The sequence below is a fragment of the Dermacentor andersoni genome, chromosome 7 (assembly GCF_023375885.2).
Source record: "Dermacentor andersoni chromosome 7, qqDerAnde1_hic_scaffold, whole genome shotgun sequence".
Lineage (NCBI taxonomy): Eukaryota > Metazoa > Arthropoda > Arachnida > Ixodida > Ixodidae > Dermacentor > Dermacentor andersoni.
The window spans coordinates 165,837,976-165,862,281 of NC_092820.1; the positions used below are offsets into that span (position 1 = coordinate 165,837,976).

Here is a 24,306-nt window from a genome sequence, read left to right on the forward strand (position 1 = left end):
GGTATGCTGTTTGCCGTTGTTTGAAGATACTAAGATAATTTTCTTGCATTACGCCTATTTACATAATTAGTCTTAATTGATTATTCAACTTCTCAAATCTCATAATTAGATGAATAGCGTCAATGATAAAATTGTAGAGCAACATGGAAAACTCCCGACACAGCTTGCTGTTGATATATATATATATATATATATATATATATATATACCGTCCGTATAAGCTATGTGCAATAGTAGTACTGAGTGGACAGGTGAACTCCCAAAGACCCGACGTAGGTCGCCATAGTGCATTTCCGTGAAGGCTGAAAGTAAGAAAGAGAAATGACACAGCAGTGCTTTAGGACGCAGTTAGCGAAATCCGTTACATCTGCCATAACAATTCCGATGGTATTTCATCATAGAATTACAGTAAAACTGAGTTTCTAGCATACAAGCATCATGGGTCTGTACGCACAAAACACATTACGCTAGAACCGTTCGTAAAAGCAGATACCATCCGATTGGCATGTTGGACTATACTGAAAGCCGGCCGGTCACTGTCACTGGCCCATGCAATTTCGGAGAAGAGATTTGGAGCAGCCAAAAATGAATTTGGAACAGTAGAATCGACTTTCGGAGCAGGTCTATGAAAGCGATTGCAAACTATATAAAATGGAGCTTTTTGAGTGGGCCAGCTATGTGAAAACAGTAAGTAGTCGCCGGTTCATAAATTCAACAAATACTAAACATGACTCCCCTCCCCCCTTCATCCTAGAAGTCCTTACTATGGACTGCGACGATGGACTGCGGCGAAGCAGTGGTGCCTAAGTTGCGCTTAAAGATCACTTCGGCAACTTATAAAATTATTGAAGCGCTTGGACGTGCCACGTGCAGACTTTGGAGGCGTTTTTTTAGAACATTCAGCGTGATCTCGCTGCCATAAATGTATCCTTCCAGACGGAGCACGCTGAAAAACAAGTCTGTCGATAACACAGCGAGCCTAATCTAATAGGTTCGCCCTTCTTTACCTTCCCAAATGAAGCAGGCTTTATTTCTTTTTTGCATTTCGGGTTAAAAAAAATTATGCTGTTTTACGTGTCAAAACCACCACCTGATTATGAGGCACGCCTTAGTGGAGGACTCCGGAAATTTCGACCACCTGGGGTTCTTTAAGTGCACCTAAATCTAAGTACACGGGTGTTTTCGCATTTCGCCCCCACATACATTTCGGCTTGTTCTCGCAACACCGTTATCTCTTGATTATACAAGTCCTGGGTAATTTTGATAAAGCTAATGCTATCTACGCAAATAGTCGCTTACATATGTAGATTATCTGCTTTGGCAGACAAGATTTTTGCGAACAAGTAGAACCGGCAAATAAAAACGGTTTTTTTTTTATTTTTATTATTATTATTTCACGATTTCGGAGACCAAATTGACGCGTCCTTGCGCGTGACCTTGCTCTGACCTTGGCTCCGACTGGGCAACGAAATGCTTGCATTTAAATATTCGTGCAAGACTCCTCTAAAATGACTATCCAAGTATGCGAATAGCCGAAATGCTTTACGTATACTGAGGCATGCACTGCAGCTGGTCTGACAATGCCTAAAATGCTACACGCATTGAAACTGCACTGCACGATTAAGTTCTACCATGCTGAGACACAATTGCAAGACAAACCCCTGTTTGCACCCAGAAAATTTATTTCTTTGCTGTGTAACAATGCCTCACTTGTGGCCGAGTAGCCCCTTTTTTTTCTGTTTATCTCGTATGGTTCCACTTTATGAGGCGGTCTGTTGTTCCTACAAAGCACATGCCTTGAATCGAATCCAGGCTTACAACCACACGCTGAGCATTGGTGATGCCATATATGTGCCTGGCCTGCGTTCCTTAGTTTCTCGAAAAGTTTTCTTGCAATCTACTGCTCACAAGGAATAAAACACTGCGACGAATGTGAGTTAGAAATCAAACTCGTTATTGGGCGAGTTAGTGCTCCGGAAAACAAGCAACACTCGAACATCAGAGGCAGCGGTGAGCCCAGCCGTCCGTCGTCGAAATCGAAACTAACGGGTAAAGTCCGTCGGCTACTTACACATGTAGCAGCACACATTTTAAAGTAATCGCTGGCGCTCGCGTCCTCGCTACATTTCGCAACAGTATTCTCGTCACGTACGCGATCAGATTAGACAACGGTCTTTCGCTACGTAATTGTCGACGACATTCGAGAAGTTTCGAACGCAGTAGCCGCGTACGTCTTGCGCCAAGCGTAGTCTAGATAACAGCGATAATCCGGGGGGAAAACGCTAACCTCAAAATGTTAGACATTAATTGTACGAGCGCCAGTATGAACTTGCCAAATGACCTTGCCAATTCCGCTCGTTCTTCCTTATCTTGCAACCAAACAGCCTTATATTTGAACGCTACGCCTATCATTTTTTGTTCCATCGCTCACTGCGCACTCTTTAGCTTCCTTTCAAGCTTCCTTGTTATCGTTCGATATTCTTTTTTCAGTGTCTCTTCAATCGTCATTGAGCAAAGACACTCCGACCACTGTCGGGCAACCTTGTACAAGCTTGTCCCTCACCCGTATGTTACACCACTCTTCACCTGTGCATTAGCGTTCCACACGCGTAACAAAACAAAAACAAAAAATTGGGATACTACGCGCAGAAACCACCGCTTGGGGGACGCCATAATGGGAGAGACTCCGCATTAATTTTGACCATCTTGGGATCTTTATAACGTGCCCCCAATGCACCGGACACGGGGCGCCTTTCGGCATTCAGCGCACATTGAAATGTGGCCGCCGTGGCCGGGATTCGAAACCGCAACCTCGCCCAACACCTTCGCCGCTGTGCCACCCCGGTGGATTACACACCCGTGCACTCATCATTGCTCGTAACTCACGGCCCCTAAGAGCCGTCGCCACTCGCTTTTCCATTTTCTCGCTCGTGGACTGAGTTCATCACTCACCTTGTTCGCAACGCACGTCCCCACTACGAAAGGTGTCGCTGTGCTGCAGTTCGATTCGGAAACGGCCAACGTGGCCCACACCAGTATGTCATTACCGACCTGCACGACGATGAGAAAGAAGAGAAAAAGAAACGTCTCAAACGTGGGCGCGCAAGACAACGCGCACATTATCCGTGCGATGTACCAGATTTTAGCGTATTGCCGAGTGGTGTACAAGGAATTTTTGTGCTTTATGAATCTCGTATTCGCCGTACATTCGTAGTTGTATATCACGAGTTCCTCGTGATATACAACTACAGAAGAATGCCCAGTGATAGCAAAAAAAAAAAAAAAAAAAAACAGGATTACTCTTTGTGTAAGGAACAAAATAAAGCGGTTAAGCAGCTAATAAACTACGCTTCTCTAACGGTAAAACAGCCTATGTTATTGCCCTAGAAGTAAACCTAGTAAGCCACAAATGACGCAGAAAAACAAAGAAGGATTGCGACGCTGCCGTGAAGTTCCCGCAGCGTCGTCAAATTTTGACAGCCGTCTGATCCTCATTTTCTTTACACTCAACTTTTTATTGTTATAGAAGGACTATACATTGCATTTCAAACACCGAAATGTTTCAACCAAGCCAGTTTTGAGAACATTTTCTGCCTCATCACTGCCCAAATACGCAAACATCCCGCATGAAGCTGACGTCACCAGCGCCGAGGTACCGCCTTAGATGCAAAAAAAAAAAAAATATTCTGGCCACTATTGCTTTCACCTACAATCAACCCTCTTTTTTTCTTTTTTCAAATGAATGAAAACGGAGATTTCCAAAGAACATTTATTAATCAGTCCAAACAGACAAAATGTCGGTTTTACTGCCTCTGTAAGTAGCTACATAAAGTTTCACCCTGGCCCTCAATTCGTCGTGCACCCAGCTTTACAGCTGGACTCAAAAGAATCAGGGCAACGCGCAAATGTCTATACAAGGAAAAGCATATATCATCACTCCAGAGGCACGCTGAAAGTTGCGTAACTAGGAGCGCTAAGCACAAGGCTCTTGTGACAAAGCTCGATCGCTCTCAAATTTAGCCTAAACAATACAATTTGTAAATTTCAATTAGAGCAATATAGTAATTAGCTATACACCTAATCAGGGCATTTTGTTAATTAACATATGCTGTAATTATCCCCATTTTTGTCGTGAATAAACTGATTCTGATTCTGAACTCTTTCCCTATCGCGTTCATTTTGTATCGTTAGCCCGCTATCGATGATTTAAAACAAGCGTCTCCGCGCAGTCCGGCTGTGCCTGGTTTCGCTCGAAACCGGATATCACGTGGGGTCAGGGAGGCCCTCCCGGCCCCTAGATTGGTGCTAAAGTAGCTAGGGAATCATTCCTCGGCCATGTTTTAAACACCGCTTTCGACACCTTCCTCACCGGATGGATGGATGGATGGATGGATGGATGGATGGATGGATGGATGGATGGATGGATGGATGGATGGATGGATGGATGGATGGATGGATGGATGGATGAACGGACGGACGGACGGACGGACGGACGGACGGATGGATGGATGGATGCTATGAGCGTCCCCTTTACAACGGGGCGATGGGTAGCGCCACCAAGTTCTTGTTATTATATTGATTAATCTCCTACTTATGGTAAAGAAGAAAAGGGAAAAAACACGATGAATTCCTATAAGCAAATTTTGTGAACCCCTATTGGGAACTTCGTTTTTGTATGCCTCCGTTGTTTGTGGATTCCCTACTTTCCTTCTAGCAATCTTCCAATCGCCTCGTATACTAATCTCCTGTTGGGGACATGTTTACTTTCCCCCTGCCCTCGCTTAACCCAAGGGCTTCAAGGAGGCCAGAGTTGCCTAAATCAACCGCTGGGCAGATATCTTGACATTCTAATAAAACATGCTCCATCGTTTCCCTAGCTTTACCGCAGCAAGCACATGCTGCTTCTTCCTTCTTATATCTCGCTTTATAGGTGCGTGTTCAAAGGCATCCTGATCTCGCTTGGAAAAGTAATGAGCTTCCCTTTGAGTTACCATAAAGTGTTTCCTTCCCGATTTCGTTTTTTTCCTCTTAAGTAGTTACTCATAGCAGGTTTCTTTTCCATTGCCGTCACTTATGAGATTATCTCAGCCTCTCTGACTTTCCGCTTGACGTTCTTTGTTGCCCTGTTAGTCAACATACAGGTCGTATACTTGCTGGTAAGCTTCCTAGTTCTCTACGGCAACTGAACTTGCCGCTCTACATGCCGCTGTTAATTACATCGCACAAGCCAAACCTCGAAAGTGGGTCGTTTTTTGAGACTCCAAGGCAGACAGCCCTTCAGAGTATGCTGTCAGCCTTACGACGCAAGACCCATGACCAACTGGTGTTTGAGACCAGAGAGGTTCTCCATCAAGCCCTCATAAACGGACATGACATCATCTTCCAATAGCTTCCGGGGCACTGTGACATCGTCGGAAATGACCTTGCTGATGCTGCCGCCCGGTCAGCCCATAAAGAAGCCCTGACACTTCCTATACCCTTACCAAGGACAGATGCTGCGAGGGTCCTTCATTTACTTGCTCAAACCAAGACTGAGAATCGTGGAACACCCCGATTTTCTTCAACTGCCGTTTCCAGCGGTTGGATCCTACACTGAAGCTGCAGATTCCATTGAACTTCTCCCGCTGTGAAGCAACTTTACTGTGCCGCCTCTGGTTAGGCGTGGCTTTTACAAAAGGCCTACTCAACCCTTATTGGAATGTCCGACACACCGATCTGTGATTCGTGCAACTGTGAACAGACGATTGAGCATGTGTTGTGTTTTTGTGATCTCTATGACAACGAACGCGAAGTTCTTCAGAGGGTGTTAAACCGATTAGATAGCAGACCATTTTCAGAGACTAATATTCTCGGAGCATGGCCCCATGCGTCGCAGGCTTACAAAGTGACGCGGGCACTGCTACGTTTCATGAAAGCGACTGGCCTCAGTGACCGATTATAAGCGTCAAGTTATGGCATGTACTCACAACGATAGTACCTACTTCCCTCCCTCCCACTCCTTTCTTTTCTTCCCTTAAACTATTTCCCCTGTGTAGGGTAGCAAACCGGACGTGCGTCTGGTTGATCTCCGTGCCATTCTTTATTCCTTTTCATCCTCCTCATCCTCCTAGTTATTTTCCTCCACCGTGAGTCAATGTATTTCCTGTACGAATACCTGAGCACTCTCCCAGCCCATTTACTTTCTTCCATATTCCTCAGTCGTTCTTCATAATCAATTTACTATGAACTTCCCTCACTTCAAGACTTGCCCAGCCCATATCAGCTTGCACAGATTCATTTGTAGTCTTTCTGTGAGCGTCCCATGCGTGGCGTCCCGTTGAGCTTCGGTTTCCATCGAGTCCTGATTGTACCCTTGATTTCAAGCAAACAACCGTATTTCCAAATGTAAGTCCTGCAACCAGTACACATTTCCATATACTCCGGAGCACCTCGCACCTATTGTATCCCCACAGCGCTCTGTGTTTTAATAATGGCCGCATTTCTCGGCTTTCACCTTTGATTCCCTCGCTACCCCGTGGGTGCCCCAGAGATCCTGCGCCGCCTGCTTTATTATAACCTCAGGTGCTCTCCCGACGCCTCCATTGGCCGGTTACATGTGCCCTCCTGGAGCAGTTGCTTGTAAAAAATCCACTCTATGCTAAGAAACTTCCTCCGTAGTGCCTAGGCAGAGTCACATATTCAAGAAGAAAAAGCCCCCACATTTTCTCTCTCGCAGCTGCTCTTACTCGCGCCTGCGCACAGACGGCTGGCGATCCCTCAAATGAACGTCTAGTGACAGGTTTGGCTTCAATCGCGTTGCGCGACGTTCGCTCCCACTATCTCCTTCCTCCATGGTTTGAAACGCCACTGTCGAGACCTTCCGCGCCGCTCACGGGCACTCTGCGCCACCGGACGTGAAGAAGGAGAACTATATTTTTGTTTTTTAAGCAGTTTGTTTTTTTCTTTCCCACCAGGTGGTGATTTTTGAACGTTCTCCGAAGCTCCGAAGTTTTCGCGATCGTCAAAGTAAAAAGCAAAAATGCCCGCCTCTGGGAGGCGTGCTTACAATTGCTAGCAGGTACAGCGGGGCGGGGCAGGGCGTTGTACTTGCGGAGACGCTGGACGTGTGCGCGCATGCGCGAGCAAGAGCGGGTGAGACAGAGGAAATGTGAGGACTTTTGCTCCTTGAATATAAGACTCTGCCTAGGTACTACGGAGGAGTTTCTTAGCGCGTGTTGTACGCGTTTGTCCCTAGGCGTGCAGGCAGAAGCCGTGGGACGCGGTTGTGCTGAACCTATAGCGTCGCAAGTTGGCGGCTGGACGTAATTTTATTTATTGAATCGTTTTTTTTCGCTAATTGAGACAATGTGTCATTATTTCGCATTATTGGCGGCGCCTCCAGGACACCAAAGCGGCAACGGGGACACCAAAGCTAGAACCCGGACTGGTCCGTGGTTTGGGGCTCGCCGAGGCCTGCGCGTGCCAGGGGTGTACAAGATCGGCTGTCCGCTATAGTGGACAGCCAATATTTTATGCGAACAACCCTTGGCACGCTTCGGCTGATAAATTAATGGCAATGAAAGTGTATGAAAACACAACTGTTGTTTTTTTCATCCACTTTCATTGTCATTAATTTATCGTTTCTTTAATTTCCTTATTAAGTACAAGTAATTTCCCCTATGCTTTCCTTGGTGTCTTTGTTTGTTGGCTTCTCATGATATGATTAATGAAAATCGGGCCCCTCGGTTAGCCCCCTCACTTCGCAATCTTGATTCTGGCAATTTATGTCTTTTTATGACATACATCTCGTTATAAAACCTTTATGCGTGAAAAGCGCATTCATTTTCCTTTTTGCTTATGTATTCCATAACATATTGAGTGCAGTACCTTCAAAAAAAAAAAATCTGGAGTGCCCTACAAAAAAGCCGATTTTCCCCATAATAGGGAAAGAGTTTTACAAGTCTTCGCAAAATCATCTAGTAATGTAAGACGATAAGACGGCGCGACGAAACTAGGTAGAGGGCATGGGGTCTCAGTTCAGTTGTCGCAACACAGAGGACATTGGTGCGAAAAGCATTTGTCCTGCCTACAACTGGCTGATATAGGATAACTGTGGTGATGGTCATTGATCACGGCTCTAACTACAACTGGCAATGTGACAAACTGGCAACAACGTGGCAATGTCATTTTCACTTGGAATAAGATTGTGCTTACGTATGTCGTGATCGATTCGATTTTCTGCAGCACGTCGAAGTAAGCGTTCTGAGTGGACCCCTGGACGATGCCGAGGCTCACGAAACTTGCGTAATGCTTGAAGTCTTGTTGTTTCAGCTTAGTCACGTTACGCGACATGCGTGTAGCGGCACCGCCAGCGGGCGCGGCGTGCGGCCACGACAAGCACATCGCCAAAGCCAGCGCGGCCGGTGGCACGGCGGTGGAGACACCGCGTGTAGCGTCCATTACAAATGCGTCACTGCCACGAAGGCGCAGCTGGCGAGCTCGCCGTTTTGAAGCGCTAACAAACGGCTCCGCAGACAAACGCAAATGAGCAGTAATAAAGTTTAAGCAACCAGCCATAAAGGATGTCTGTGCGATCGTTCAGGAACGTACGTCCGGGCTCTAAATATCACCCCAGATGTGCGCAAACAAATGCATTCAACAAGCCGCGCTCATATCAGATTAGCGTCTTGTCGCATCGTGCGTTGCTTTTTCGATCCCTACCAACCAGAACGGCGTAGATCCATGCATTTTCTCCCGAAGCATCCGAATATGCCGAAGGAAAGATCTCATTCTTTAGGGACGCAATGCAGTGCAACGACACAACCATGCCTAACGGATTAGGACACAGGCACACGCCACACACGCTGTGATGCGTGTCTATCCAACGTGGCTGTGTCGTTACAAGCGCCAACTAGCCTGAACACGTGCATGTCCTGCTGCAACAGCATCATTGTTTTTCCTCGGACACACGCTCAATATCCATGAGATAAAACTTACAGGGTCGGTTTGGACGCTTTTTGCAAAAGTGTCTTGTATGACGCTTGTACCTTGGGCGTTCGGGTGGACTTCCAGCAAATAATGGCGGCTTTTTTTTTTTAATACACATTAACAGGACTGCAGAACCCGTCGTGGTTGCTTAGTGGTTATGGTGTTGGGCTGCTGAGCACGAGGTCGCGGGATCAAATCCCGGCCACGGCGGCCGCATTTCGATGGGCACGAAATGCAGAAAGCGTCCATGTACTTAGGTTTAGGTCACCCCAGGTGGTCTAAATTAATTCGGAGTCCCACTACGGCGTGCCTCATAATCAGATGGTTGTTTGGCACGTAAAAGCCCCATAATCTAATCTCGAACTGCAGTCCAACGTCAATTTAAAACCGAAACTGAAAAAAAAACTAAAATGTAGTCGTTGCACAATCCAATACAAAGACAATCCGTAGCCAGTTGGTGCATGATGGCTGCCGCTATGCGATGCGTCCTCGTGAGTTTTCGACTGGTTAAAGTAAGTTTATTTTCTATCATTCGCTTTATATTGTCTGTTGGTTACATGCACAAAGAATGCAATGGCTGTGTTTATGTCAGATTATTCTCCCTGTCATATAATTCGAAGGGTGGGTTCTAACCGCCAAAGAAGTCAACTGCTGGTAAAACACGGATATGTTGTCCGTGCGTAGCGAGAATATAGTTTCATGTTGTATTTCAGAATTCTGGTACTCCAAGCGTCTTGAGTCAGAGATTATGCAGCCAGACTCCAGTGTCCGTGGCAGGGGAAGTGCCACTTCCAGCAGCTGACGGCGCAGGTAAGTGGTTCAAGGGACTTTTAGCTCAGAAGAGTAGTGCGCGTAGGCTGCACACCCTGTCCTTTCTGTCTACTTAAGCGTCTCGTTGCAAAGCTTTAAAACTCGTATGGAGAGAGCCTGACGATTCAGATGTAGCACGAACGCCGATGCTCGGATGTGCTGTATCCCCGTTATTCTCGCTCCTAGTATTGCTCTCTTTGGTCGCTTGCTTTGACCATCACATTTGCCTCAATATGAAGTTGCATGGCAGTTCGCACAACTGGGAGATCATTAGTGCTATGTATTAGGCTTGGCTCACTGATGAGAATGGCTTATAACGGGATTGAATTTAGATTCGTGTTGGTTTTCGCTGCAATGGCCATTTTCTTTGTCGTCGAATAACTAGAAACAACACCATTCTGGTGCTCGGTGCTTCTCACTGAAAGAGAGAGAGTCATAAGGGAAAGCCAAGGAGGTTAACCAGGCTGAACCCAGAAGGCTACTCTGCACCGGGGAAGGGGATTGAAAGAGAAGGAAAAGAGCAGTTCACACTTTGCACTGCTACACACACAAGCATTCACCGCTGAATCAGTCATAGGCGGTCATGCAGGCTTGTGGATTTCGAGAAACGCTGCATCGCCGCTGTGGCCTTGCACAAAGCAGACTGACTGAGAATGGCGAATCCGCCCTCTGAGGTTCTCACAGTCTTGGCTACATTGTGTAGAATATGCTCGCATACTTATAATATTGTCTCAGTGTGCTAGATTAGGCAAGCGGAAAACGTCACCTTGATATTGCCTCTGGTGAAAATATTTATCTGGAACCCGTGGGTGTAAGTGAAACCAGTGAATATAGTGTGTCAATGGCTAGAAAATAATTCAATAACTGCTGCCTTATTTTCATGTGGGACACTTTATATAGGACAGGAGCTTGTATATGAAACAGTGACGCTTAGACAGTTGCTTTTTATCATGACTATTGCTGATAGAAATATACATGCACACGCAGTATGTATAAACATACACACATAACATTATCGCTGGCTGGCTTCTTAATGATACTCTGTTTGCTAGGACACACTACCCCATCGAGGCCGCCATTGCCGCTTGTGATAAAGCGAGAGCTTGCCTACCCATCCAAGTTCGTACCAAACAGGGAGGCATGGGTTGAAAACTTGGACACCATAGAATCAGAGAAGCTGGGCCTGATTCCACTTCACCCAAAAGTCTTTGGAGTATTTCCCAGGTGGGTGCTTGTTTTGTTGTTGGCTGTCACGGATCAGTGGCCATGGCATTGTGCAGATGAACACATAGTCACTGTTTCCACAGCTGTGGCTGCTTCCATGATGGGACCAAAAATACTCATTTACTTAAATTTGAGTACATGTAAAAAAGACCCAGGTGATCAGAATTAATCCATAGCCCTCCGCTACAATGCCCTTCATAACTCAGCTGTTGCTTTGGCACATGAAACCCATGCAATCAGTCATGTGCTTGTTTTGTTGCTTTTGAAGGCTTGTTGTCTTAGCACTGTTTTCTTTCATTACTCTCCTTTCTGTTATGGAGCAACAGAAGCCTGTTGTTGAGCTTGTCTACAGTCACAATACCTTGCTATATAACAAAGTCGCATCCAGCTCAAAAATCTTTCTTGTCACATTGTAGTGATGTTGAAGAATCTCACTGCGAAAAGCCTGACTAAGCATTTGAACAATTCACTGGGTGAGCCTGTGCCCCGAAGACAAGTATTGCTCAAAGTACAACAAGCACAGTCATGGGTTGTTAAAAGCTACACCTTGAGCCGAGTGCACCTGCTATTTATACATGAATCATGGTAAATTCCAGAATAATCACTGCATTTGCTCCAGCATTCTGGAATGTACTGTATACATGCCGAATAAAATACGACAGGGAAATGTTGAAGTACAACACGCCTATTGTGCAATTACTCGAGAGTGCCATGTTATGTCACTATCAGTCTGGTCACTAAACATGATGCTGACTCTGAATTAAGTGGGCAAGCCATAATCATGTTGATGTCACATAAACTGGAGACAGTGAGCTGAAATCATGTTGATGTCACATGAACTGGAGACTGGCAGTGAAAGAATGTGCCTTAGTTCTTCCTAAATTGATGCTTTTCATTCTGTTGGTATAGTACAACAGCATTCACATCAGGCTTGCAACGCGATTAGATAAGACTCTTTCGCTACAGAATCCACAACTTTCAGGGACCTCCGGATATGTGCCAAACGAAAAATCTATAACAGTTAGAATCGGGTGAGAAACAGCTGCCGTCGAAAAGCCAAACGCTATATGCTTGATAATATCCAGTCTTCATTATGCACTAATTCACAAAAAGATATTAAATTTTATTATATAGGATTATCTGATGTTTCAATGTGTAACATATCGAGGTTCGACTGTATAAGAAATTCACAACCTGCATCATCGCTGAGAACACTTGCAACTTTGAAATGCTTTGAAAGGCATTATGGTGCAACATGTACTTCATGCCACTGACAGTCAGGCCCCCTTAAAGGAATGCTTGGGTAGTGGATAAGGTTACAGTGTGACTATCACTGTTTCAGCATGGCATGGTCCCTGTAGTTCATGTTGTAGGCAATGATGCTGGAAAAGAAGCAAGTATTTCACTGCATCAGTCATGTTAATAAACTGAGGCAAGTTGTATAAAAGGTATTTGATCAACCTACACTCGTACATCAATGGTTCTAAAACGATGCCATCCTAATTTTGCTCCCAGGGGTGCAAAAGACCTCTGCGCTGATTAAATGTGCATGCATTAGGTCCTTAAATTATGGGGTTTTACATGCCAAAACCACTTTCTGATTATGAGGCACGCCGTAGTGGAGGACTCCCGGAATTTCGACCACCTGGGGTTCTTTAACGTGCACCTAAATCTAAGTACACGGGTGTTTTCGCATTTCGCCCCCATCGAAATGCGGCCACCGTGGCCGGGATTCGATCCCGCGACCTCATGCTCAGCAGCCCAACACCATAGCCACTGAGCAACCACGGCGGGTTGCATTAGGTCCTTCTCTCAGTCATCCTAACTACAGTGAGAGCCAGTGATGTAGACGTCATTATTTATTTTTAATTTTTTCGTGTAACAATATGTCTATGGGCTCTTGCAGGATTGACACACTGCACTGGAACATACATTGGCAGCACTACTACCAGAAAGTGGTACGTGTCTTTTCAGCTGTTCTTGCTATACACTCTCTGTCCTGAGTACTTCAGAAAGCATTATTCAGGTCTTATTAACCGAAAAAAAAAGAAAAAAAAGATAATGCAGCAACAAAGTGCACAGTGTAGTTTGGCTTCTATCGTGGGCATGTTAGTGCTTTTGTAATGAAATAATTATTTTCGCAATATCATCGCATAACTACGGAATTTTATAGTAATGTGGGCTAATCAGATTGCAGTGCTTGGGCTTCCTTCTAAGGTTGCATTACCACAAGGTACCTGAAGTGTCCGGCTGCTTCAGCATCAGGTCAATGCAGGAGGTGCCATCTCCTCAAACCGTTTCAAGCACAACTTTCACTGCTGTGCTAAATTTAGAGGCTGTAAATTTAAGCTAGTTCAAAAATACATGGTGCTAACAATCTTCACTTGAAGCTACGCAGCAGAAAAGATGACACACGAAGAGACAAGGGCTGCAATTTTGTAGCGATGCCTTTTCCCTATGCTGATGCCTCTCACGCTTTTGACATTCTTGAGTGGTCAAGAGATGTTCCCGAACGTGGCTGCTCACGAACGTGAAAAGCACAGAAAGGCATTAGCATTGGGAAGCAGCATCATTACAAAATTGTGGCCAGGTAGACACACTTAAATGTGTAGTACATTGCAGAAGAAAGACAGAACAATTTAACAAATTAGTAGATGTGTTTGCAGATATTGCACGTGTCATCTATTGCACCATTATTCCATTGTGCCATGCACTGTTTCCATGAAGTTACATTTGTCAGGCAGCCTTAACGATGCAACATTTGCACATTTAGCCCCCTGCTTTACGCATAAAGTGTTTAAAGGCATACTGACATATTTTCGACTCTTCATTTTTTGCATTAAATGAAGGTGCAGGACCCTCTGAACCCCAGAAAAGAATACTTACAAGCCTTAGACCACCCTCAATAATTCAATGCAATAGTTCTTCTACAGCTAGTTTTGGTTTCGTTTCTAGTGTGTTGTGACCACTTTCTGCATCATGACGTCACGACACAGTAGAAACTAAACCAGAACTGGCTGTAGAAAAGCAATTGTATTAAATTATTTAGGGCGGTCTGAGGCTTGAAAGTATTTCTGGGGGGTTTAGAAGTCTAGGACTTAAATTTAGCGTAAAAAAAATGAAACTGTTATATATGATGTCAGATGTCACTACTCCTTTAATTAGGTTAGTTGGTTATGGGTTCATGCTGTGAACAGCACAAGGCATGGAGTCACTTGTATGCCATGTCAAATATATGTTTAGTTAGAAATTGCAAGCAATTGAAAAATAAGTTTAAGCAATTACGAGTCTGTGGCACTGTTTGCCAGCTGTTGTTTAGCATGGCTTTTGTGGTGCGCCTTGCAGGACTGGACAACAACCGAGTCGCGTGCTGAACGCAGAGGCGGTGGCCGAAAGCCATGGCCACAGAAGGGCACTGGCCGGGCACGGCACGGCAGTATCCGCTCACCCTTGTGGAAAGGAGGCAAGTGTTGACCACTTGCCCTGTCCAACAAGTCCACTTCTTCACGAGGTTCTTCAAGCACTTTAAAGGGTTACCAATAGTTATACCAGGTCCTCAGTGTACAGCACAAAGGCTAAACAAGAACCTAGACAAGACAAGCGCCTGTCCTTGTCTACGATCTTGTTTAACCGTTGCACTGTGCACTCATGATAATGGATCACAAACTAGCCCAACCACCCACCCTGCTAAGTGATACCAGCAGTTTTTTTCTTCTTAGATTTATCCAGAATTTTAAGAAATTTCTGAACTGGGCACGGGCCCTATCTTGAAAGCAATCTACAGTGGGTACAGAGTTCAGGCGTGCCGAGGGCTGATGGCTTCGTGTGTGCAGTGTTCTCGCCGCTTAGTTAACGCTCGAAGCAGTATGATGGGTAAGAAGTAAGTAAGAAGCAGCACAAAGGACAATACACTCTCTGCTGCCGCCACTCTTTCTCACGCCAGCACTTTCACAGTGAGTGTCTGCAGTCATCAAGTGAGATGTGGTCATGTTTGCCTGTGCATGCATGCCACCATGCTTATTAAATTTATACGGCCAATAAAGCTACTGTCCTTACTTCATATAACTGTCTAATAATTTGCTATCCCAATCGATGCTTCGCATTTCATGCGAAACAGCGACATTTTCTGTCGTCCCCTTTTTTTACAAGTGTGGAAAAAAGGTATTTCTTTGCAAAGGAGTGATAGTACAAGAAGGTGTGGAAAAGAAGCAAAGCGAAGGTTACATGCATGACATCAGCGTGACCTTTATGCACAAATGAAAATGGGCTGCCAGATTCCCAAATAGGCGCTCATGTCTGTCTTTCTTCATGGTCACTATGCAACCAAGGGATGTGACATGTGACCCAATGATGGGTAATGACACACTGAAATCAGGACTGCTAAAACACCTGCTGCTTACAGAGTCCACATTGCAGCTGCTATTAGCTCTCTGCCCAAGGTGAAAACCTGCTAACATTTCATTTCCCTTAGGCGCCCAGTCCCACAGCCTACTGGTCATTTGTGCTCTGCGATATTTTGTCTTGTGCAAGTACCATCGACCTCGGCCCTAGCAGGGCTGATGAAATTAATTAAATTATCCGGTAGGTCGAATTGAACATGATACAAAAAGAAACTCCAAAACACACCAGTGATTCATTTGGCAGTGGTTGTTTTCCCGGTTCTAACATGCCCCTGAATCGAACTTGCATCACTTTTGATGTGTCTAAAGTAAAAAAAAAAGATAACTTAGAATGACAATAAAGCTCCTAGGCAAAGTAGAAATCTAATACACATCCTAATTTTTAGAAGGAAATACGGACAAGGGTCTCATGTGTTGCACGATGGAAGCGTTTCCCCAAGTCAGCTTTGCCGCACGGTTATATTGAAGCCATCTTGCCGTAACACATTCACATTATGCCGGTAAAGCAAACAAACGCCTTGAAGGCAGTTTTTGTTTCATTGCTAATTGCACCATGCAGGCAATTTTCAGTCCAATTTTCTTGAAGAAAGAAAGTAAAATCGTGTAAATACCATAATCAGACATTCTGGGTTACTGTTATTGCTTGAAAATCTTCCTAGGGCAGGTTGAAAATAAGTGTTTTCGGTGGGTGGTCACCTTTGTTTAACACTTTCGCTCTCCCCTAAGCTGCACCGAGACATGCTGCCACTAAAGGGCTCTCTGTAGGAGCCGAACGCGTGGGTGTTCATTGGCCAAGCTCAAATCATCCAGCAAGGGCCAATTTTAGGTAGGGTTTGAATTAACCCAAGTAGAAATAACGGTAGTCCACAGTAATTTGTTTTCCGCTCATGGCATTGTAAGGAACATCATCTACCCAGTCTTGTCTTCAAATTCGTACTGCTCACCATCTATCTCTTAATGATATACGCTGGTCATGCTCATTTCACACTGCGATTCAGCGAGTGCATGGCCCGCTGTGAAAAATGGACACTCGGAATTTGGCTTGCAGGTGGCATAGCTCATGGACCTCGTGGACCTAGGACGTTCTACTTCATGCTGCCATTTTTCCGGCGTGTCCAAGGTCTCACCACTGCACTTTCTGTCAAGTTTGCGCAGGTAGGTTGGCTAAGTGTAGACTGTTTAACACTGCCTCATATTTTGCTGATATTATTTGTGCTTGACCACATCAAAAACTGACAGCATTGACTCAATTTATATCTGTGTGTCTGAGCAAGAAGACATCAAAATTTTGTTATAGAGGGAAGAGTGTAGACCCTGTCAGAAATGCAATATCTTTCAGAATGCTGTTTAATTCCTTCAGGCACCAATCACTTCTGTCCTAATAAAGTTTACCTTCACCAGATTTCTTACACTTTCAGAATTGTGAAAAGCATTCAGCTGCAGAACAGGCTAAGAATTTTCGCTTCTTCAATGAGTTTTGTGAAGCTTACAGAATGTAGACTTCGTGTGAGCACTCTACAGAAACATCAGATACTAGAATATCAACTATTTCATGGCTAGCATACTTGGAAAGAACCTGTCCAGTCACTTGTAAAATATGCCTGATGTAAAAAAATTGTGAAAAACAACGAAAGAAGTGAACCCATGATCACGTACTGACACCGAGAGCTAGTGCTGCAAACCTCTGAAGCCAGCTTTTCTTCAAAAACTTTCCTAAATTTCGTTACATTTTTGGGACGTGGGGCTGTTCACTTTGTCAATATACATATAGTACTGTAGTTTCTGTAAAGATATATTCTTGTGTTACGCAAATAGACTAAATTTGACCTTACTATGACCACTAAGCATGGTTAAGTCCGAACACCATTCTGCATTAAGGAAAATCAAGACAATTTGTTCATCTTCTGGCTTTGGAGAGTACATTCATACCAAGAAGTTTTTAAATAGTATTTAAATTAGTGCACAGAATTCAGTAGTTTCATGAACTATCAGAAACTGGAAACTCACTCCACCTTATCAGAGATGCTACTGTGGGCTGTCCCGTAAGTTTCTCGTGATGAATTAATAATTTAAGGTACCAAACTCAGCTAGTCAAAAATGTTGTTGGCTGTTGTAGGGTTATGTGGATACCCAACAGGTCTCGGGTCCTTTGATATCGCCAAAGGTCTTTGTCAAAAGAGCTTCTATGCTGAAGAAAAGTGCAAGTAAATGGAAGACAAGAAGTACAGCAATAGGACTTAATGTATATCGCATATATTTTCTACGTGAAAGCATAGTTTTATGCCACAAGCTTGCTAAACCCACTTTGACTAGTTTTTGGTGGAGGTTAGTGCGTAGTGTGCCGTGTTTTTATTCTAGTTACTTGGACTTAGCACTTGCCAATGCCTTGTATTTGTTTGAATTAGACAGCAAGATAGAAGCTTTTGTTCACATCATCAAATAAGACACTTGACATCTCTGCATGTGTGATTTACTATTTACTCAGAAAAAAACAAAAAAACTGCCTACATTGTGAATGCCACTTGTTAGCAGGGAATGAAACTACATGGACTGGTTTCACCACCACTTCGCTGCTAAACGTCCAGACAAAGCCAGGCAAACAACAATATGGCTGGCGCTAAACAATGTGGTATGCTTTGGAAAGTGGCCATTTTGTACCAAAACAATGCACCCTTCTGTGGTTCAATGTTTGTCATACTTGCCAGATTGTGCCCCTTCACACTTTCACCTTTTCCTTGAGAGAAGGAAGGGGCTCGCTGGGGTTTGCTTTACCTGTAAAAATGACATATTTCAAGTCACAACTTTCTATGTAGAAGGCCAACCTTCCAGATATATTTCTGCGAGGATCCGAGCACTAGAAAACTGCTGGGTCAAGTGCATGGCAGCAATAGAGTAGCCCGCATTGAAAAGCAACTCGTGTCTGTACTCACAGACAACATTCTCGGAAAATGAAGGAGAAGCTATGCATGGAGGCTAAGCACATGCAAGTATGAGCACTCCTGATAAAGTTCCCACATCCTCAACCACGTTAATGTAAGCTGGGAAAGAGCAAACATAAACGTCATACAACTGGGAAATAAGACAGAATACACTGCCGAGTGTTAAATCTGGCTTATTTTTCTTCTAGTCTCTTCCGCTTTGGGCAAATGCAAAACCATCGCTCATTCTGTGCTTGTTCCAAGAAACCAAAAGCACTCATGCATACACTCCGCCCCTGTAGCTTTCCTTTCATTGCCACAGAATGGTGTCCATGAGTATAACATCAGCCTTCTTTAGCCCTAGTATATGGGCCTGCCCCAATTGCGGGCTGATATTAGAAACTTAGACTGTTGGAAAATAATCTAACAATAACGAAGGTTGACTCAAATACGTGCTTATCTGAAACGAGCTTCGACAGTGGACTAATGGACAGTTTCATTATCTCCCATTGAACAACTTGACAACCTTGCTTTTGTTGTCGTTTTGCTTCTAGCTCCGGTTATTCTTATTGCAATGAGGAAGAAGTCTCTGACTCCCAGTTTTTCTCTCTGTTCAGGATGACCTGAAGGTAGTTGACAGCCTGGATGTCCCCACCAATGACTCCAAGGTAAGTCTTGCTACATCGAGGTTTGCTGTGCAACACCTCTTGAAAGTCCAATTTTGCTATTGTTGGAAAAACGGGGTTTACTAAGCATGTTTAACACTGACAAGAAAAGGAACTGAACTATGTGCTTAATATACACTGATGGGCTAGTTGGTGAGCCATGATATTGATGCACACGAAAAAGGACATACATAGGCACTGAAGGTTGTCAAAAGAGCTAAGCAGGCAAAGGACTAAAACAAATATATGTAATAACTTTTGGTTGAGAACTTACCCAGGGTCAGTCTGTGATTGTTTGTGTTTTCAACCAAGAGATTTGCATGTTAGATACAATGAAAGCATCTTTCTTCTTGAGATGCATGCAACAACAGAAGCCACGTGCACTGCATTTTCTCTGTTTCAGTATCTGTTGAAGCTTGTGGACGAAAGGCTCTGGGGTCCTTCAGTGCTATTCGTGGACAAGTGAGTTGTTTATGGTGCAAGGACTTCAGCTTTGAAGTCTTGCTTCCCTCTTTCCAATTTCATAAAATGCCTTTTAGCCACGACTTCCCAGCTGGTAGCCCCTTTCTTTGCTGCCTCAAATACTCATGCAATGGTTCTGGCACTTGATCAACTTTCAGAAAAAGTGCCAAGCTGACTTTCCCGCAATGCACATTGCACAGAAGATGGTACATAGCCAATTCATTGCTTAAACTTCAGGATGCTGTGTGTTCTCCCAAAGCGCAACAATATAATTTCTGTAATAACACAATACATAAGTAACACTATCAGGCTTTTCATTTAAATGCTATTTATTAGCAATGTATTGCTGAACAGTTTGCAGATTCTTAAATAAGGAAATCTAAGCATGAATTATTACTTATGCTAATTAATGCTTTTAATTTGGATAATTAGTGTTCCTGGGGCGACGTGGACTCTTCGTCACTGCCACTGCCCCTTGAACGCACCTTGTAATCAACATCAAAATCCTCTGAATGAAAGTTCATACGAAGTTCTTGAATTACTGCTTTGTTCAAAAAATGCATAGGCCAAGCACCGCTCTGCCATGTCGGAAAATTAGAGACGCGAGCAACACTGACAGTCAATCAGCTTTGTCACTCCATCTGTCATGTAAAAACAAAACCTACCATAAAATTTTAGTTTAATCAACTTCTATGTACATAGCACAATCGATTTGCAGATGTTTCCCCAGTGATCTAGGACACAGCAAGGGGGTTCGCAATGACGGTCAGACAAGAACACTCGAGCACTACACTTGAAAGTTTGGAACAATCATTAATTTGCAGCTAGTGCATAGTTCTTGTGTTCCTGTATATCTTCCTATCATGTTTAACCCACGGAAGCAAGGACAACCCACTGGCTTCTGAGTAATCACCATTTTACCAATCTGCTGGCAGCCATATTTTGAGCAATTCTGCATTGCGAAAAAGCAAGTTTAGCGCTTTTCTAAAGCGTCTGTTGAAGGTGGAAAGCTGTATTCTCCCATTCTAATTATTTCTGTCTTAATTATAATTGTCACAAATTGTCCAATTTGGAAAGAAAAGATAGTCCCCTTATATAAACTTTATATATCATCAGCGGAAGCAGCCTACTATGTGAATTATGTATTCCGCTAGAATATCAAAGCAAGCTTGCAATTAATAGCATGCCTGTATCCAGTTAGAATAATCACTTTGATGTTAGAGTTGCTTGTTAAAAGCAAGCTTTTGTAGCCACTCAAATATCTCTGGTTCACGTTTACTCAAGGTTAACATGGCCATACTCGGCAAGAGTGCCCCATTACTGTTCTAAGGTGCACCACAGATTCAGCCAAGGCAATCTTAAAAGCAGAGCTTCATTTTAGCATTTTTCAGAGTGCTCCACTTTGTTTCGAACATGACATTTAAATTTTACTGTTACCGAAGCAGTTTTGCTTACAACATGTAGTGCTTCCAATTACTGTGGAATTCTCTAGAGGCTCACACAACTTCGGATAGCTGCTTACACCTAGAAACACAGAGCTTTATCAGAAAAGTTTTAACATTGCAAATATGTGATAGTTATTAGTTTATGTTTTGTCTTTCTTTTCCAGCACGGATTACGTCTCAGAAAACATAGCTCTGATTTGCGATGAAGTGAAGCACTTCAACATAATGCCTGTTTATGGTGAGTGTCTATTCATTCTCTGCATTTGCATGGCGTAGAGCGCCTACCACATATGTTGTACTTCACGAGTCGCTGGCCGTAAGGAATAGTGTCTTGCAGTTAGAAAGCTCCATCACAAACAATTTTCTGCAGTGCTGCCACAATGCATAGTTTGCTCAGGATCTTGACAAGAAATGTGATTGTTAAGAAATTTATCACGAGCCAATGCAATTACCATGTTCAGTAAACTTCCCTATGGTGTTTTCTTAATGTTAATTTTTTTCTAAGTAGGATCTGTATATCGTATCAGGCACAGCAAGAGCAATAACATTTTGACCAATTACAGACAGCAGACTTCCATTAATTTGACCTGGGACCGATCATTTAATCGAGCTGTCTGGCAGGTTGAATTAAAAGACAAAAAAAAATGTCCAAGCAAGCGTCTGCTTCATATGGAAGTGCACTTAATATTTATGATCTCATCTCATAGTAGAAAACAATGTGCATTTAAATCTAACATGCGCCTGATTGTATAACACAAGAAATCTAGCCTGCCTCCAATTCTAGCAGTCAGAAACAAGCCAAGCTTACCTGCTAAACCTGCCGAGTTTACCTTCACAGAATTATAATTTATTTGCACTTAATTGTCGTTAGTCTCAAAAAGTTTTTGTGTCACTGTCTGTAGACCACAGCATGTCGCCCTCCTAGGCTGACCACTTCGTCAGTTCAGAAAAAAAAGAAAAAAACCTCTGAAGCTCCAAAAACATGGTGCAACTCTGTTGCTGCTAGCTTAGCATTTAAGATGGCTGATCTTTCAATTGAACTTTTGTAACTAAAGCCTGAAATTGGTGCACCCACCGTTGCCATCCTGCACAGAGACTTTTTCTAACACTATATTGTAATGACAGTCACAATGACAATAGGCTGTTGCTGAATGTGGTTTTGGTTTCGTATTAAATTGTCATATGCAGGCAATTTTCGGGCAAATTTATTTGGAGAAAGGGCACACATTATAATTGAGTAAATACAGTAATCACCTGGTCTCTTTGGCCATACTTGACCCTTGTGCCACAACACATCACATTCATCATCATCAGTATCACCTCTTGTGAGGTGCCACTTTCAATTCAGTATCTGCCAAAGACAGGCAGAAAATTGGTGTTTTCAGTTTGCTGTAATGTGTATTTAATGCATTCACTTTCCCCTAGCACTACCACGACAGGCACTGCCACCATTGGGGTCACGTGCATCCATGCCGACCAGTCAAGTTCAAAATATCCGGCAAGGCCAATTTCAGGACCAAAATATTGTTTTGGCTCACAGAAACGTATTGTCATTGGCTGGGACCTTTGCTCAGGATCAAATTAACCCAAAAATTAAATTCACAGACACCTACGCTTTATTCTAAATGTCTTCAGTAGCACGTAAACTTCTTTGAAGGATACTGCATTAGATAACATATTGATCATGGACATGGGGGACCTCGGTGCAAGAATCATTTATGGCCTCAGTGTACTAGTGCATAAGTAGTTTTAGTGGCATGTTGTTTTTCATAAGTAGAACAACTTTGACAACATTTGGGTTGCACAGCGATGGTGTGGCATTGAAATATGTTGCATGTCTGAGATGGGCTTTCACGAATGTTTTTTTCTTTTCTTTTCTTGCATGTAGATATAATAGTTTCTTTAAGGTTTTGCAGCCACATGGTAGCCTACAGCTGAGCTAGTTCATCTCTACACTTGCTGTCAGTAGCCTACACTTCTTGCTGCCTCTTGCAAGTTCATGCAACAAAGACTATTTCAATGATGCACGTAAATCCTCTTGCATTTTAATGTTATGCTTGATCACTCATGGAAGCTTTGCTAAATGGCGCAGCTTTGCGTATCAACATTATAAAGCTATGCTCAGGCTCTTTTGAAGCAGCGGACTACAGAACAAATGACTTGTTGCACATTCTGCATGTTCTACATGCAGCATGCCACTACTAGTTGATTTTAGCTGCTGAGCTAGCTGTCTCTCAGCTTTGCACATTAGCTTTAGCTGCATCTCCAAGCACATAAAAAAAGAAATTACTAAAGTAGATCAGCAAGTGATGCTTTGGCAAAGTAACTGAATGTTGCCAGAAACTAAACATCTCATCCATACAGGAGGCACTATAGCATGCATTCAATAGATAGATACACTTGCATTATGAATTCACCCCTGACCTAGCATTCAGAAAAATATGGTGCATTTGTTATGCAAGCAAATGTGGTATCTCCACTAAAAATACCCGTGGCAAAGTCTAAGCACTTTGAGACTTTCGTCATCTGTGACTGGCAGCGCAAAAAAAGAGAAAATTTCATCAGTTCACCGACTTTTTCTGTTTTGGCCTCCATTGCCAAGCCCAGCCTACTAAGGATTGGTCACCATTGCTTAGTTTTTATACACCAGCTAGCTGGTTGCAGCTGTTGATTGACAGCGGCAGCTCAGCTCTTGTCATGCTTTCTCTGAAGTTTAACTGTCTGTAAAACAGATGCTGCATTGCTCTTGTTGCAATTATTTTACATTCTTGTACTATTGGGTGAATTCTTGTTATTCCTGCAGGACTCAACGTACACAGCATGCTGAAGCATGACACGCTCGTTCTGACGCTCTCTGCTGTCGAGGAAATCGAGAACAAGCTTCTCTTTCAGATGAACAGAACTGATGGCAAAGAGGTGGCACAGCGAGACCACAGAAGGCCCTACTTGTAAATCGTCCCATTTTCTGAGTCTTCACTGTAGGTACTACACCGATAAATTTAGACATTCATATGAAAAATAAATGTGCAGGTTTCAAATTTCTGACTGTGTACTGTCCTGTGTGATATTTTATTCAACTGAGGTTTGCTTGTGACCTAGAACAGCGACTGTAACCGCATAGGCACACTGCATAGGCACTCCATGTTCTATAGACCCATTTTAGTGGCTTTCTACAACCTGTCGCTGAGCATGGTGTCACAAGTTTGATTTCAAGCCATGGTGGCCGGTGAATGCAAAATCATCTATGTATATTTAGGTGCACATGAAAAGAACACTAAATCGTTTAGGCTGATAAAGTATTATATCAAAACACCATTTTTGTTCATTTCATTTCGAACCTCAATATAACGAACAGTAATTTAAACCAAGTTAATCTGAAGTGTTTCTTGCCAATACATCAGCATGTAACGATTAT

The 24,306-nt window shown here is 43.5% G+C and overlaps 2 protein-coding genes across 3 annotated transcripts; one reads left to right on the top strand and one right to left on the bottom strand.

The window, feature by feature from the left end:
* Positions 1-185: 185 nt before the first annotated feature.
* LOC126533303 (uncharacterized) lies at positions 186-8,526 on the bottom strand. The gene is made up of 3 exons (XM_050180559.3): positions 8,194-8,526; positions 2,953-3,051; positions 186-302 (listed from the first exon to the last, which is right to left on the bottom strand). Exons 1-3 carry the CDS (start codon positions 8,437-8,439, stop codon positions 222-224), a joined length of 426 nt encoding a protein of 141 aa, XP_050036516.2. The 5' UTR covers positions 8,440-8,526; the 3' UTR covers positions 186-221.
* An 891-nt stretch (positions 8,527-9,417) lies between these two features.
* Positions 9,418-23,933, top strand: mRpL4 (mitochondrial ribosomal protein L4). 2 transcript variants are annotated; one of them, XM_050180529.2, is made up of 10 exons: positions 9,418-9,479; positions 9,681-9,777; positions 10,830-11,001; positions 12,908-12,959; positions 14,347-14,464; positions 16,450-16,556; positions 18,937-18,987; positions 19,388-19,446; positions 21,056-21,129; positions 23,695-23,933. In XM_050180529.2, exons 1-10 carry the CDS (start codon positions 9,429-9,431, stop codon positions 23,841-23,843), a joined length of 930 nt encoding a protein of 309 aa, XP_050036486.1. In that variant the 5' UTR covers positions 9,418-9,428; the 3' UTR covers positions 23,844-23,933. The 2 variants fall into 2 exon arrangements, with proteins under 2 accessions (XP_050036486.1, XP_054927801.1); XM_055071826.2 differs by lacking the exon at positions 23,695-23,933 and adding an exon at positions 22,317-22,601.
* The last annotated feature ends 373 nt before the right edge of the window (positions 23,934-24,306 follow it).